Source organism: Pristiophorus japonicus, chromosome 1 (genome assembly GCF_044704955.1).
Source record: "Pristiophorus japonicus isolate sPriJap1 chromosome 1, sPriJap1.hap1, whole genome shotgun sequence".
NCBI lineage: Eukaryota > Metazoa > Chordata > Chondrichthyes > Pristiophoridae > Pristiophorus > Pristiophorus japonicus.
In genome coordinates this window covers 492,196,388-492,210,715 of record NC_091977.1, presented here as the reverse complement: position 1 = coordinate 492,210,715, position 14,328 = coordinate 492,196,388, and the positions used below count along the sequence as shown (strand labels likewise).

Here is a 14,328-nt window from a genome sequence, read left to right as displayed (position 1 = left end):
TAGTGTTGCTGGCTTCACTGGGAAATGCATTGAGACTTACGAAACTTATTTCTCAAAGGACAGCCAGAGAAGGGACTTTGATACTAGTCTAGGCTGGATTTGAACCCTTGTCCCAGAGATGAAAGGTGGCCTGTACTCTACCTTGTTAATGCAAGAAAAAATATATAAACTCACCTTGTATTTATTTGTCACTTTCTTAAAATTTTAATATTCCTGACAGTACAAAGGACCCTCGAGTGGGCTTTCATTCCCATCTGATGCCAATCATGCGTGTCCCAGACCGGCTCCACTAATGGGGAGTGCAGAAAGAGAAGTGCGTGTAACCCCAGGAAACCATGTTACAGCCTGGGAAATCTGCTATGGAGCCACTTGAAGATGCTCCTAATATCGTCATAACTGGGGATCAAGGGGTATGGCGAGGGGATCAAGGGGTATGGCGAGAAAGCAGGAATGGGGTACTGAAGTTGCATGTTCAGCCATGAACTCATTGAATGGCGGTGCAGGCTCGAAGGGCCGAATGGCCTACTCCTGCACCTATGTTCTATGTTTCTATGTAACTGGAGAGGTCGAGCAGGGAAGAATTCTAATTGAGTTTTCATGCCAGCAGGGAAACAAACACAGCAACTTGCATTTATTAGCACTTTTAACATAAAAAAATAGCCCAAGGCGCTTCACGACATGGGTTTATAGTGCTTTTCCTTCCATTTAAGCTTCAATGCTGTGATGACACAATTCGTATTTATCCTTCCAATTTCTCCCCTCCTCTCCTGAAGGTGTAAACTCTCCCTGGGTAGTTTCAGATTCCAGCAACCACAGCCTCACCCCCATACCCTGGCGTACCATTCTACACGTGAGTATCAGCACATTATTCAATACGGAGGACATCGATACTATCCTCACCCAACAGCCACACATGCACACTTTTCTAGTCATTGGATAGCATTGGAGCGAGAAGCTGGGGGGGGCAGCAGCCCTAATCATTTCTCCATCCCCCCCCCCCGCTTTCCAAACTTAGGGATGAGGAGGCCATTTGTGATGCCCAAGCAGGGCCCTAACTGAGGTCAACCAGATCCAACTAACAATCAAACTTTGATTTGCGTACTTTATCATTATACTGGGTGCAGCTTGTATCCACCAGGCATTTGGAATAGTATGGTTCTCTTAACTGATCAGTTCAAATTGCTGCCACTGCTAGTGCCACACTTGTAGCCACAGATATTTCACCAGTGTTGTACAGTTCAGAACACTCTACACAGAGGCAACTCAATTTTGGAAGGACAAAATCTATTAAAAGAGCCTATGGATCGTATATATTGAACAAAAAGATCAAATACCACTACACTTTACTGAAGCACATGCAGGTCGTTTTTGTACCAGTGTTATGTTTGAAAGCATAAATACACCCCATTTTATACAACACTTCAGATATTGAGTTTTGCCCAGTAGTAGTAGGGGTAAGGTAGCATAGAAACATAGAAAATAGGTGCAGGAATAGGCCATTCGGCCCTTCGAGCCTGCACCACCATTCAATAAGATCATGGCTGATCATTCACCTCAGTACCGGTATCCTGCTTTCTCTCCACACCCCTTGATCCCTTTAGCCGTAGGGGCCATATCTAATTCCCTCTTGAATAGATCCAATCAATTGGCATCAACAACTCTCTGCGGTAAACAATTCCATAGAATTACAACTCTCTGAGTGAAGAAGTTTCTCCTCATCTCAGTCCTAAATGGCTTACCCCTTATCCTTAGACTGTGTCCCCTGGTTCTGGACTTCCACAATATTGGAAACATTCTTCCTGCATCTAACCTGTCCAGGCCCGTCAGAATTTTATGTTTCTATGAGAACCCCTCTCATCCTTCTAAACTCCAGTGAATAAAGGCCCAGTTGATCCAGTCTCTCCTCATATGTCAGTCCAGCCATCCCTGGAATCAGTCTGGTGAACCTTCGCTGCACTCCCTCAATAGCAAGAACGTCCTTCCTCAGATTAGGAGACCAAAACTGAACACAATGTTCCAAGTGAGGCCTCACTAAGGCTCTGTACAACTGCAGTAAGACCTCCCTGCTCCTATACTCAAATCCCCTAGCTATGAAGGCCAACATATACCATTTGCCTTCTTCACCGCCTGCTGTACCTGCTTGCCAACTTTCAATGACTGATATACCATGACACCAAGGTCTCATTGCACCGCCCCTTTTCCTAATCTGCCGCCATTCAGATAATATTCTGCCTTCGTGTTTTTGCCCCCAAAGTGGATAACCTCACATTTATCAGCATTATACTGCATCTGCCATGCATTTGCCCACTCACCTAACCTGTCCAAGGCACCCTGCAACCTCTTAGCGTCCTCTTCACAGCTCACACTGCCACTCAGCTTAGTGTCATCTGAAAACTTGGAGATATTACACTCAATTCTTTCATCTAAATCATTGATGTATATTGTAAATAGCTGGGGTCCCAGCTCTGAGCCCTGCGGTACCCCACTAGTCACTGCTTGCCATTCTGAAAAGGACCCGTTAATCCCGATTCTCTGCTTCCTGTCTGCCAACCAGTTCTCTATCCACGGCAGTACATTGCCCCCATAACATAGTTGTTATGTTACTGAATTAGTAAACCAGAGGCCCGGACTCCGGAACTGGGATGCGAGTTCAAATTCCACCATGGCAGCTGGGGAATTTAAATTCAGTTAATTAAATAAACCTGGAATAAAAAACTAGTGACCATGAAACCACCAGATTATCGTAAATCTCATCTGGTTCACTAATGTCCCTTAGGGAAGGAAATCTGCCTTCTTTACCTGGTCTGGTCTATAAATGACTCCAGCAATGTGGTTGATTCTTAATTATCCTCTGAAACGGCCTAGCAAGCCACTCAGTTGTACCAAACTGCTACTACAGCGGTTCAAGAAAGCAGTTCACCATCTCAAGGGCAATTAGGGATGTGCAATAAATCCTGGTATTTGCCAGCGATGCCCACATCCCAGGAACGAATAAAAACAAGCACGCTCGACTGAAGCTCCAAAACACAGGAAAACAGATTATTAGCTGGTTCTACAAACTGCCCACTGACTGGATCAATGGATGCTGGCCGTCAAATGAGTCTCACAGGCAACGCAAGCACTCTGCATGACTGCTGGCTTTGTCAAGAGTGCTGAATGGGAGTTTTCAGAGCAAACAAGGTGTTTACAAAGCTTCCTGCTTTGCCTAAATCCCTAAAGCTCTCAATGGGGTTGAGTTTACACAGTTGAATTAAGTAATGCAAGCTTCATTTTACAGACAAGTTAATTACTCCAGGTTTTGAAGACAACATGGTAAGTCACACCCTATTACTTTACACAATTTATGCTTCAGTGCAAGTACAAAACTCCAAACCCTTATTTCCGAGCACCCACCCATTAGCAGACAAAAAGCAGGAAACTATAGACCAATTAGCCTAACATCTGTGGTTGGGAAAATGTTGGAGTCCATTATTAAAGAAGCAGTAGCAGGACATTTGGAAAAGCAAAATTCGGTCAGATAGAGTCAGCATGGATTTATGAAGGGAAAGTCATGTTTGACAAATTTGCTGGAGTTCTTTGAGGATGTAATGAACAGGGTGGGTAAAGGGGAACCAGCGGATGTGGTGTATTTGGACTTCCAGAAGACATTTGACAAGGTGCCACATAAAAGGTTACTGCACAAGATAAAAATTCACGGGGTTGAGGGTAATATAGCATGCATAGAGGATTGGCTAACTAACAGAGAACAGAGAGTCGGGATAAATGGTTCTCTGGTTGGCAACCAGTAGCTAGTGGGGTGCCGTAGGGATCAATGCTGGGACCCCAACTATTTGCAATCTATATTAACGACCTGGAATAAGGACTGAGTGTAATGTAGCCAAGTTTGCTGACGATACAAAGATGGGAGGAAAAGCAACACGTGAGGACACAAAAAATCTGCAAAAGGACATAGACATTCTAAATGGGAAAAAATTTGGCAGATGGAGTATAATGTTGGAAAGTGTGAGGTCATGCACTTCGGCAGAAAAAAAATCAAAGAGCGTGTTATTATTTAAATGGAGAAAGATTACAAAGTGCCGCAGTACAGCGGGACCTGGGGGTACTTGTGCATGAAACACAAAAGGCTAGTATGCAGGTACAGCAAGTGATCAGGAAGGTCAATGGTATCTTGGCCTTTATTGCAAAGGGGATGGAGTTTAAAAGCAAGGAAGTCTTGCTACAGTTATATAAGGTATTGGTGAGGCCACACCTAGAATACTGCATGCAGTTTTGGTTTCCATATTTATGAAAAGATATACTTGCTTTGGAGGCAGTTCAGAGAAGGTTCACTAGGTTGATTCCGGGGATGAGGGGGTTGACTTATGAGGAAAGGTTGAGTAGGTTGGTCCTCTACTCACTGGAATTCAGAAGAATGAGAGGTGATCTTATCGAAACGTATAAGATTATGAGGGGGCTTGACAAGGTGGATGCAGAGAGGATGTTTCCACTGATGGGGGAGACTAGAACTAGAGGGCATGATCTTAGAATAAGGGGCCACCCATTTAAAACAGAGATGAGGAGAAATTTCTTCTCTCAGACGGTTGTAATTCCGTGGAATTTGCTGCCTCAGGGAGCTGTGGAAGCTGGGACATTGAATAAATTTAAGACAGAAATAGACAGTTTCTTAAACGATGAGGGGATAAGGGGTTATGGGGAGCGGGCGAGGAACTGGAGCTGAGTCCATGATCAGATCAGCCATGGTCTTACTGAATGGCGGAGCAGGCTTGAGGGGCCATATGGCCTACTCCTGTTCCTATTTCTTATGTTCTTTTGTTCTAGGTCCAAAGTCACCTGTTCTGCCCAAGCACGCTACGCTACACTTACATCATGTCATGTCATGCTTAATCTGTTTTCTTTTTCACATTTCTTAATCAGAAAGATCAATATCATAATTTGATATTTGTTTGAGTTACATTATGTAAAGAAAGAATGTGCATTCAATCAGGCTTTTCATGTCCTAGAACATACAGAAGCACTTCACACCAATTAATTCTGTTTTATATAAAGTGTTGTGCCGGAAAATGTAATGGCTAGTTGCACACAGCTAAATTCCGCGAACAGATAAATGACCATTTGGTCTGTTTTGGTGGTGAGATTGATGGACAAATATTGCCCAGGACACAGGGCGAACTCCACTCTTCTTCATATACAGTTACAACATCTCAAATCCAGCAACCGAGACCATGCCGATTTTCGGATTTTTCCAGATTTCAGACAAGAAAATCAAGAGAGTACATATGCTACCGAGACAGACAAAGTACAAATGGTGGCGTGAGTCAGGTTGGGTCGGGCTAGGTCGAGGGTCATTCGGCAAGGCTCGGACCGATCCCACATCATTTAAAAGATAGCGCGAAGCTGATAACTAGTCCGGCATCCTGGTTTTTGGACAATACTTCCAAATTTTATTTTACTGAATATAAAATTGGACTTTCTCAAAAATGTACGGTTTCGGACAATTCCGATTTTCGGACAGCTGGATTTAAGACATTGTACCTGTAGTGCCATGGGATTTTTTTAATCCACTTGAACAGACAGATGGGATAGTGATGTTATGGCCTAGACGTTCGATCATGCCCAAAACTGAGCACATAGAGCAGGGTGAATGCTACTCGCGCCTGTTCACATAGTTCCAAGCAACATATTAAAAGTTGTGCTGGTGCCTCATTAAAATTATTCAGGTGTGATTCATTGGTTGCATGCATTGGGGTGGATGGAGGGGCTGGGCGGTGGGGGAGAGAGAAATCAGGTGTCTCTGACGCCACTTGAAGACAACCAGTACCTCAAAGGGGAGGTGCACTAAAGAACTAAAATGGCTGCAAGAGATCAGACAGGGCACTCAGGTTCTTTGATGCTATGTTGGAGGATCTGGTCCAGGCAATGGACAGGAGGGAGATCCTGTTCCCTCCCAGGGTCAGAAACCCCTTCAGGACAGCTTCAGCTCTCTGCTCACACCTCCAGCCTCACTACTCACAATACTCCCTTCCGCCGCTTCCCTTCACTCTCCTACAATCACTACACCACACTTTTCTGCACCTCCTTCTTCTCATACTCACACACTCACCACTATTGCAACCCTCACTTCCCCTCATCTCCACATTACACACCACATACCAAACTATTCGACCATGACAGAACACATTCTCTAAACATCTCACAAGGATGTCACTAATACACTTCTTTGTACTATTTCTAATATACTACTTCTTTCTTGCAGGAGAAAACTGCGCCAGAATGGAGGTCGAGCCTGTCTGGATACGCTCTAGCCGTAGAACAAAACGTGCTGGCCATCACAGGCGTGGGGAGAGTCATGGCCATAGCGAGTGGCAAAGCTGGAGGAGACATCACGCAGGGTTTTTTCACACCGTATCCTCTTTTTCCTTTCTTACTTCTATCTTGCTCTGCATGACAAATGGCAGCTGCTTTCACCAGCCACTTCATCCTCTGCTCTGTCTTCACACTAAAAGCTAAGCCTTATCACTCCCTTTTATTTCAGGTGTTGAAAATGTGGAGCTACCTCTGCCACCAGGAAGAGGAGGCCAGTCTTCCTGAACGTTTAGCATCACTCCATCAGGCCCGAGCAAGTACCAGCTCAGAGACTGGCACCACGAGAACTTTGGAAACTAGGTGAGAGGAGGAGTCTGAGTCACCAGGGACAAGTTGCAGAAGTAGGGCAGGGGGATAAGATGCCACATGTGCCTGCTTGCCAGAGGGTGAGATCACACACAAGCTCTGCTGCTGAGGACTTAGATGGTGATTTTGAGCGCCCAGACTACTGAAGAAGGCTAATGGGCATACATCAGGAAATGCCATGTGCCCTGGGCAGCCTTCCAGCAAGCTTGTACACAATGGGTCAGAGCATCATGTTCCAACTTGTGTCAGGGCTTCGTGTATGTCATGGAGAACATTCTGTCCAACATGGACTGAGTGGTCCGTTCCATGAGCACGACAGTGGTGCCCATCACGATGGAGCCTTTGTTGACAGCTTCCACAGATCTCCATGATGTACTGCCTGAGGTCGTAAACAAGTTGGACACTGAGGGAGTGGAATCCCTTTCTATTCAGAAACATGTCAGAAAAGTGGAGAACACACAATTTGGGTGCAGTCTATGGCAACTTGGACCCTGGGGAAGCCTACAATGCAGGAGAAGCCGAGTGCTCTCTCATCCGGTTTCACTCTGTCCATGACGAAAGAGATGGAGGTGTTGCTCCTGGTGTAGTATCCTCGATGACCTCACTGATACAACGATGGGCTGCAAACTGGGAGGTATACAGTCACATACAGTGTTGTCCATGTCCTGTTTCGAGGCTCGAGCTGTGATGACATAGCTAGATGACAGCTTCCTTTATGAAGAGAAGGCACCTGAGATATTGCTCCTCAGTGAACTTCAGGTAGTAAATGTGCCTCCTGAAGACCCGCTATGGGTATAGCCTCCTGCACAATGTCCTCCTCCTCCCACTTCTCCCAGCTGCGCCTGCTATCTTCTGTCTTCTACATCGGAACAGGAGTAGACCATTCAGACCCCTGAGCCTGTTCTGCCATTCAATTAGATTATGCATTCATACAGATACAGGCCTCATAACCTATCGCTTTAAGCCCCAGTATCTCCCATAAAAAGCAGTAAATGCTAGCTCAATTAATAATTTTAAATCTGAGATCGATTGATGTTTACTGGACAGGGATATGAAAGGATATCGAGCCAAGGCGGGTAGATGGAATTAAGATACAGATCAGCCATGATCTCATTGAATGGGGTAACAGGCTCAAGGGGCTGAATGGCCTACTTCTGTTCCTATATTATTCTGGTGAATCTGTGCTACACCCCCCACTGGTGCAGTGACCAGAACTGAACAAAGTACTCCAGATGGGGTCTGACCAAGGCTCTGTACAACTGAAGCATAACTTCCTCCCCTTTGTATTCCACCCCTCTTGAAATAAAACCAATATTCCAATAACCCTACTGATCATTTTTTTCTGTGCTTGTCTGCTAGCTTTTAGTGATTTGTGTACCTAGATTTGTAAATCTCTTTGATCCTCCACAATTCCTATTTTATTACCATTTAGAAAATACTCCAATTTATCTTTCTTGGAACTTGACTGCACCCCCTTCTCCTTCAGTCCTAAATGCAGCCCGAATGGACCACCCATGACTACAGTGAAATTGTTTAAAGTAGCCAAATGCAGTGCAGCAGCACCAAAAAACTTCTTCTCAGAAGTACGAATTCAATTACAGAAGGCTGAAAACAGGCCAAATAACACCCAGAAGTTAATCAACAGTCTAAAAGGACAAACCAGCAACTAACTGTATGTAGTGAATGGTCCCTTTAAATAACGCTGCTGGAGGGTCCTTGACAGATAGTGCCACAAGTTGCTGAGTGAGGATATCAGGTGGTGAGTCAAGTGCTGGGTTAGCCCAATTCAGAAAAGGGTCCTACAACAAAGGTAGGACCTGTAGTTAAATATTTTAATGACCGGTTTGCGCACTGGATGCCTACAGAGGAGCTGTATCTAAAATGGTGGATTGCGCATTCTGTTGTGGGACGGGTGCGTGCACACACGATGCCCGCCACATTGGACACTTAGGCGTATGTAGTATGTGTGTAAAACAGGCGCGGTGGCGACAAATTTCCACGTCACATCTTATCCAGAAGTCAGCGTCTCCAGCAATGCAATACTCTCCTCGGAGCATGGTTGTGACCAGTGCCACTGCTATAAATAGGCAAATTCAAGTAATTCTAGCTACTAATATACTGTTGACATCAATCAGTGAACAGGTGTTGCTGCTTATAATTTTAAACTCCAAGTCAATGACTAGCTTTCCTTCCCTTTTTCTAAAGATTGTTAGCAGCATAAAAGTGCCATAACAAAGTGTGATGTCTGACCTGTGATATCTGCTGACTGATGCACAGTCCAAACACAAGAGCGTAAGATTTTTGTATGGCATGCTTTTTGTCCATCACACTTCAGGTGACATATCTGGATGTCATACTTTTCTACATGCAAAATTTGTGTCACACTTTTAAAAATGTATTGAAAATAGAGAAAGGAAACCAATCATTTGCAATCTACATAGGAACTTCCTCAGCAAAACAAAATACCTAATTTATACAGTGCATGTAGCCCCTAATTCACCTCAGGATTTACACTTAAAAAAATGAAAGAGAAAGTCAATCTGACCTCTAACTGATCCAAGCATCTGCATTTCAAGAATACAGAGTACCTGTAATTATATCCTGTAGCCTTAAAGGAACATTTTAGCAGAAGAATATTGTGCATTGCATGGTTTAATACTCATATCCGTATAAAACAAATCTGTGACCAGCACCAGACAGTGTCCTATTAGACTCCCACCCAATCTAAAAACAGTATATAAAACAGGCAAATACCCCTTAATGGGAGGGGTGGTCTTGCAATCAAAAGGACGTGCACAGGCTACAGAATAAGAGCAGCTGGTTTAAAACTCCCAGAAATGGCCAAAAGAAATTCTATCCACTTGTTCTTGCATTTGCGTATAATTTTCCTTGAGAATATCTCTACCAATCCAATTACATTCTCTGTACTTACAAGAGGAATTCGACAGAGTTCTCCATCTCTTCAGTTCCAGGCTGTCCACTGTTGATGCTGGAATGCTGGCTGAGGTGGCACGAGTCCGCATCCCACTCTCCAGTGAGCCAGTCTCTGAGTCGGATCCTTTCTCTGCATTGTGGTAATACTTTACGTGGTAATCTAGCAGCTTGGCTTTACGGAAAGCCTTGAAGCACCTGGGAAATGTACACTTGAACTTGTTGTGGTCAAGCTCTATGACCAGTTCTTTGGGAGCTAATGGATCCTCCGTTTTTTTGGCATGAGTGACTGAGATGAGGGCAGAAAGATGCACCACGTTAAAATGGGGGAAATAAATTAAAGAATATTACAAAATCACAAGATAAGTTCAGATGAAGAAGGCCCTTAGGATCATTTAATTTCAAACATCCAGAATACCATTTCTTCTGACAAGGAGTCAACACATTCCAATTGGTGATCACTTTCTCACCTCAACTTGCTCATCTCAAAACATAATCTTATTCTGCTGCCATAACATATCAAAGTATTTATCCTGTTATCAACATTTTATTATGGTAGGTCTCTGAGCGCAAATGCAGTTTTTGGTAGTAACATCTTCCGGTTCTGATGGAAGGTCATCAACCTGAAACGTTAACTCTGTTTCTCTCTCCACAGATGCTGAGTATTTTCCAGCATTTTCTGTTTTTATTTCAGATTTTGTCACTGATGCTTTAATTCTCAGAGGCTTTAAACATTTGGTCACATTTCAGTTTTAATATTGGCATCCAAGTCTCTCGTATGAGAAGATGGAATGAGAAACGTCATTGTCAATCATATCCCCATAGATCCTGCAAATCCCCTGGGAGGACAGATGCACCAATGTTAGCGTCCTCGACCAGGCCAACATCCCCAGTATTGAAGCACTGACCACACTTGATCAGCTCCGCTGGGCAGGCCACATTGTTCGCATGTCAGACATGAGACTCCCAAAGCAAGCGCTCGACTTGGAATTCCTTCACGAGCCAAAGGTGGGCAGAGGAAACGTTACAAGGGCCCTCAAAGCCTCCCTGATGAAGTGCAACATCCCCACTGACACCTGGGAGTACCTGGCCAAAGCCGCCCTAAGTGGAGGAAGTGCATCCGGGAGGGTGCTGAGCACTCCGAGTTTCATCGCCGAGACCATGCAGAAATCAAGCGCAGGCAGCGGAAAGAGGGCGCAGCAAACCAGTCCCACATACACTTTCCCTCAACGACTATCTGTCCCATCTGTGACAGGGACTGTGGTTCTCGTATAGAAACATAGAAAATAGGTGCAGGAGTAAGCCATTCGGCCCTGTGAGCCTGCATCACCATTCAATATGATCATGGCTGATCATGCAACTTCAGTATCCCATTCCTGCTTTCTCTCCATACCACTTGATCCCTTTAGCCGTAAGGGCCACATCCAACTCCCTTTTTAATATATCTAACGAACTGGCCTCAACAACTTTCTATGGTAGAGAATTCCACAGGTTCACAATTCTCTGAGTGAAGAAGTTTCTCCTCATCTCGGTCTTAAATGGCTTACCCCTTATCCTTAGACTGTGACCCCTGGTTCTGGACTTCCCCAACATCGGGAACATGCTTCATGCATCTAATCTGTCTAATCTCATCAGAATTTTATATGTTTCTATGAGATCCCCTCTCATTCTTCTAAATTCCAGTGAATATAAGCCTAGTCGATCTAGTCTTTCTTCATATGTCAGTCCTGCCATCCCGGAAATCAGTCTGGTGAACCTTCGCTGCACTCCCTCAATAGCAAGAATGTCCTTCCTCAGATTAGGAGACCAAAACTGTACACAGTATTCAAGGTGTGGCCTCACCAAGGCTCTGTACAACTGCAGTAAGACCTCCCTGCTCCTATACTCAAATCCCCTAGCTATGAAGGCCAACATATACCATTTGCCTTCTTCACCACCTGCTGTACCTGCATGCCAACTTTCAATGACTGATGTACCATGACAACCAGGTCTCATTGCACCTCCCCTTTTCCTAATCTGCCGCCATTCAGATAATATTCTGCCTTTGTGTTTTTGCCCCCAAAGTGGATAACCTCACATTTATCAGCATTATACTGCATCTGTCATGCATTTGCCCACTCACCTAACATGTCCAAGTCACTCTGCAGTCTTTTAACCTCCTCCTCACAGCTCACACTGCCACCCCGCTTAGTGTCATCTGCAAACTTGGAGATATCACATTCAATTCCTTCATCCAAATCATTACTGTATATTGTAAATAGCTGGGGTCCCAGTACTGAATCTTGCCGTACCCCACTAGTCACTGCCTGCAATTCTGAAAAGGACCCATTTATTCCTACTCTTTGCTTCCTGTCTGCCAACCAGTTCTCTATCCACGTCAATACATTACCCAAATACCATGTGCTATAATTTTGCACACTAATCTCTTGTGTGGGACCTTGTCAAAACCCTTTTGAAAGTCCAAATACACCACATCCACTGGTTCTCCCTTGTCCACTCTACTAGTTACATCCACAAAAAATTCTAGAAGATTTGTCAAGCATGATTTCCCTTTCATAAATTCATGCTGACTTGGACCGATCCTGTCACTGCTTTCCAAATGCGCTGCTATTGCATCTTTAATAATTGAAACCCACATTTTCCCCACTACCGATCCCTGTTTTCTCTCTCCCTCCTTTTTTAAAAAGTGGGGTTACATTAGCTACCCTCCAATCCATAGGAACTGATCTAGAGTCTATAGAATGTTGGAAAATGACCACCAATGCATCCACTATTTCTAGGACCACTTCCTCAAGTACTCTGGGATGCAGACTATCAGGCCCTGGGGATTTATCAGCCTGCAATTCCATAAATTTCCCCAACACAATTTCCTGACTAATAAGGATTTCCTTCATTCCTCCTTCTCGCTAGACCCTCGGTCCCCTAGTATTTCCGGAAGGTTATTTGTGTCTTCCTTAGTGAAGACAGAACCAAAGTATTTGTTCAATTGCTCTGCCATTTCTTTGTTCCCCATTATAAATTCACCTGATTCTGATTGCAAGAGTTGTCTTCACTAATCTTTTTCTCTTCACACATCTATAGAAGCTTTTGCAGTCAGTTTTTATGTTCCCTGCAAGCTTATTCTCATACTCTATTTTCCCCCTCCTAATTAAACCTTTTGTCCGCCTCTGCTGAATTCTAAATTTCTCCCAGTCCTCAGGTTTGGTGGAACTGACAGATTAAGAAAGGCTGGATCAACTGGGCTTGTATTCACTGGAGTTCAGAAGAATGAGAGGGGATCTCATAGAAACGTTTAAAATTCTGACGGGTTTAGACAGGTTAGATGCAGGAAGAATGTTCCCAATGTTGGGGAAGTCCAGAACCAGGGGTCACAGTCTAAGGATAAGAGGTAAGCCATTTAAGACCGAGATGAGGAGAAACCTCTTCACCCAGAGAGTGGTGAACCTGTGGAATTCTCTACCACAGAAAGTTGTTGAGGCCAATTCACTAAATATATTCAAAAAGGAGTTAGATGTAGTCCTTATTACTCGGGGGATGGCGAGAAAGCAGGAATGAGGTACTGAAGTTGCATGTTCAGCCATGAACTCATTGAATGGCGCTGCAGGCTCGAATGGCCTACTCCTGCACCTATTTTCTATGTTTCTATGTTTGCTGCTTTTTCTGGCCAATTTATATGCCTCTTCCTTGGTTTTAGCACTATCTCTAATTTCCTTTGTTAGCCACAGTTGAGCCACCTTCCCAGTTTTATTTTTATGCCAGACAGGTATGTACAATTGTTGAAGTTCATTCATGTGATCTTTAAATGTCTGGATTGCCTATCCACTGTCAACCCTTTTAGTATCATTCGCCAGTCTATCCTAGCCAATTCATTTCTCATACCATCGAAGTTACCTTTCTTTAAGTTCAGGATCCTAGTCTCTGAAATAACTGTGTCACTCTCCATCTTAATGAAGAACTCTACCATATTATGGTCACTCTTCCCCAAGGAGCCTCGCACAAGATTGTTAATTAATCTTCTCAACACCCAGTATTGACTGTTCAGCCACCTGAGCACTCACTTTTAGAGTGGAAGCAAGTCTTCCTCAATTCTGAGGGACTGCCTATTTTGATGATGATGATGATGATGATCCCCTCTTTCCACATATGCAATCTAACCTAGCTCTACAGGCAGAGTCAGGCCGTTACAGAAATCGCTACTCACTAATAATGAGTACCTGGAATGATCGGATGAAGATACTGGGCGGAAACATTTGGAGTGCATCATCACCCCCGGCAACCAAATTTTAATTTAAGTTTAAAGTTTGATTTGCCGGCTGTAGTGCCCCCCCCCCCCCCACCCCTTTTAGCCAGGGGGCACTTGTATAATTTCTGATTTTAGTGCCCTAAAACCAACCCCGCCCCAAAAAAAAGTGGCACTGGAAACAAAATGTATCCTGGAGTGTGACCCCCCCCATGCAAATATAGAAACATAGAAAATAGGTGCTATTCGGCCCTTCGAGCCTGCACCACCAATCGATAAGATCATGGCTGATCATTCCCTCAGTACCGCTTTCCTGCTTTCTCTCCACATCCCTTGATCCCTTTAGCCGTAAGGGCCATATCAAACTCCCTCTTGAATTTATCCAATGAACTGGCATCAACAACTCTATGCGGCAGGGAATTCCACAGGTTAACAACTCTCTGAGTGAAGAAGTTTCTCCTCATCTCAGTCCTAAATGGCCTACCCCT

General features: G+C 44.2%; 1 protein-coding gene across 3 annotated transcripts in view; it reads right to left on the bottom strand.

Moving 5' to 3' along the window:
* The window catches only part of phf20l1 (PHD finger protein 20 like 1), a 152,697-nt gene that overhangs the window by 37,639 nt on the left and 100,730 nt on the right, over positions 1–14,328 (bottom strand). For all 3 annotated transcript variants that reach the window (XM_070895310.1, XM_070895320.1, XM_070895329.1), the window contains one exon: positions 9,602–9,889. In XM_070895310.1, coding sequence (XP_070751411.1) covers positions 9,602–9,889 — 288 coding nt within the window. The remainder of the gene's footprint in view (positions 1–9,601; positions 9,890–14,328) is intronic.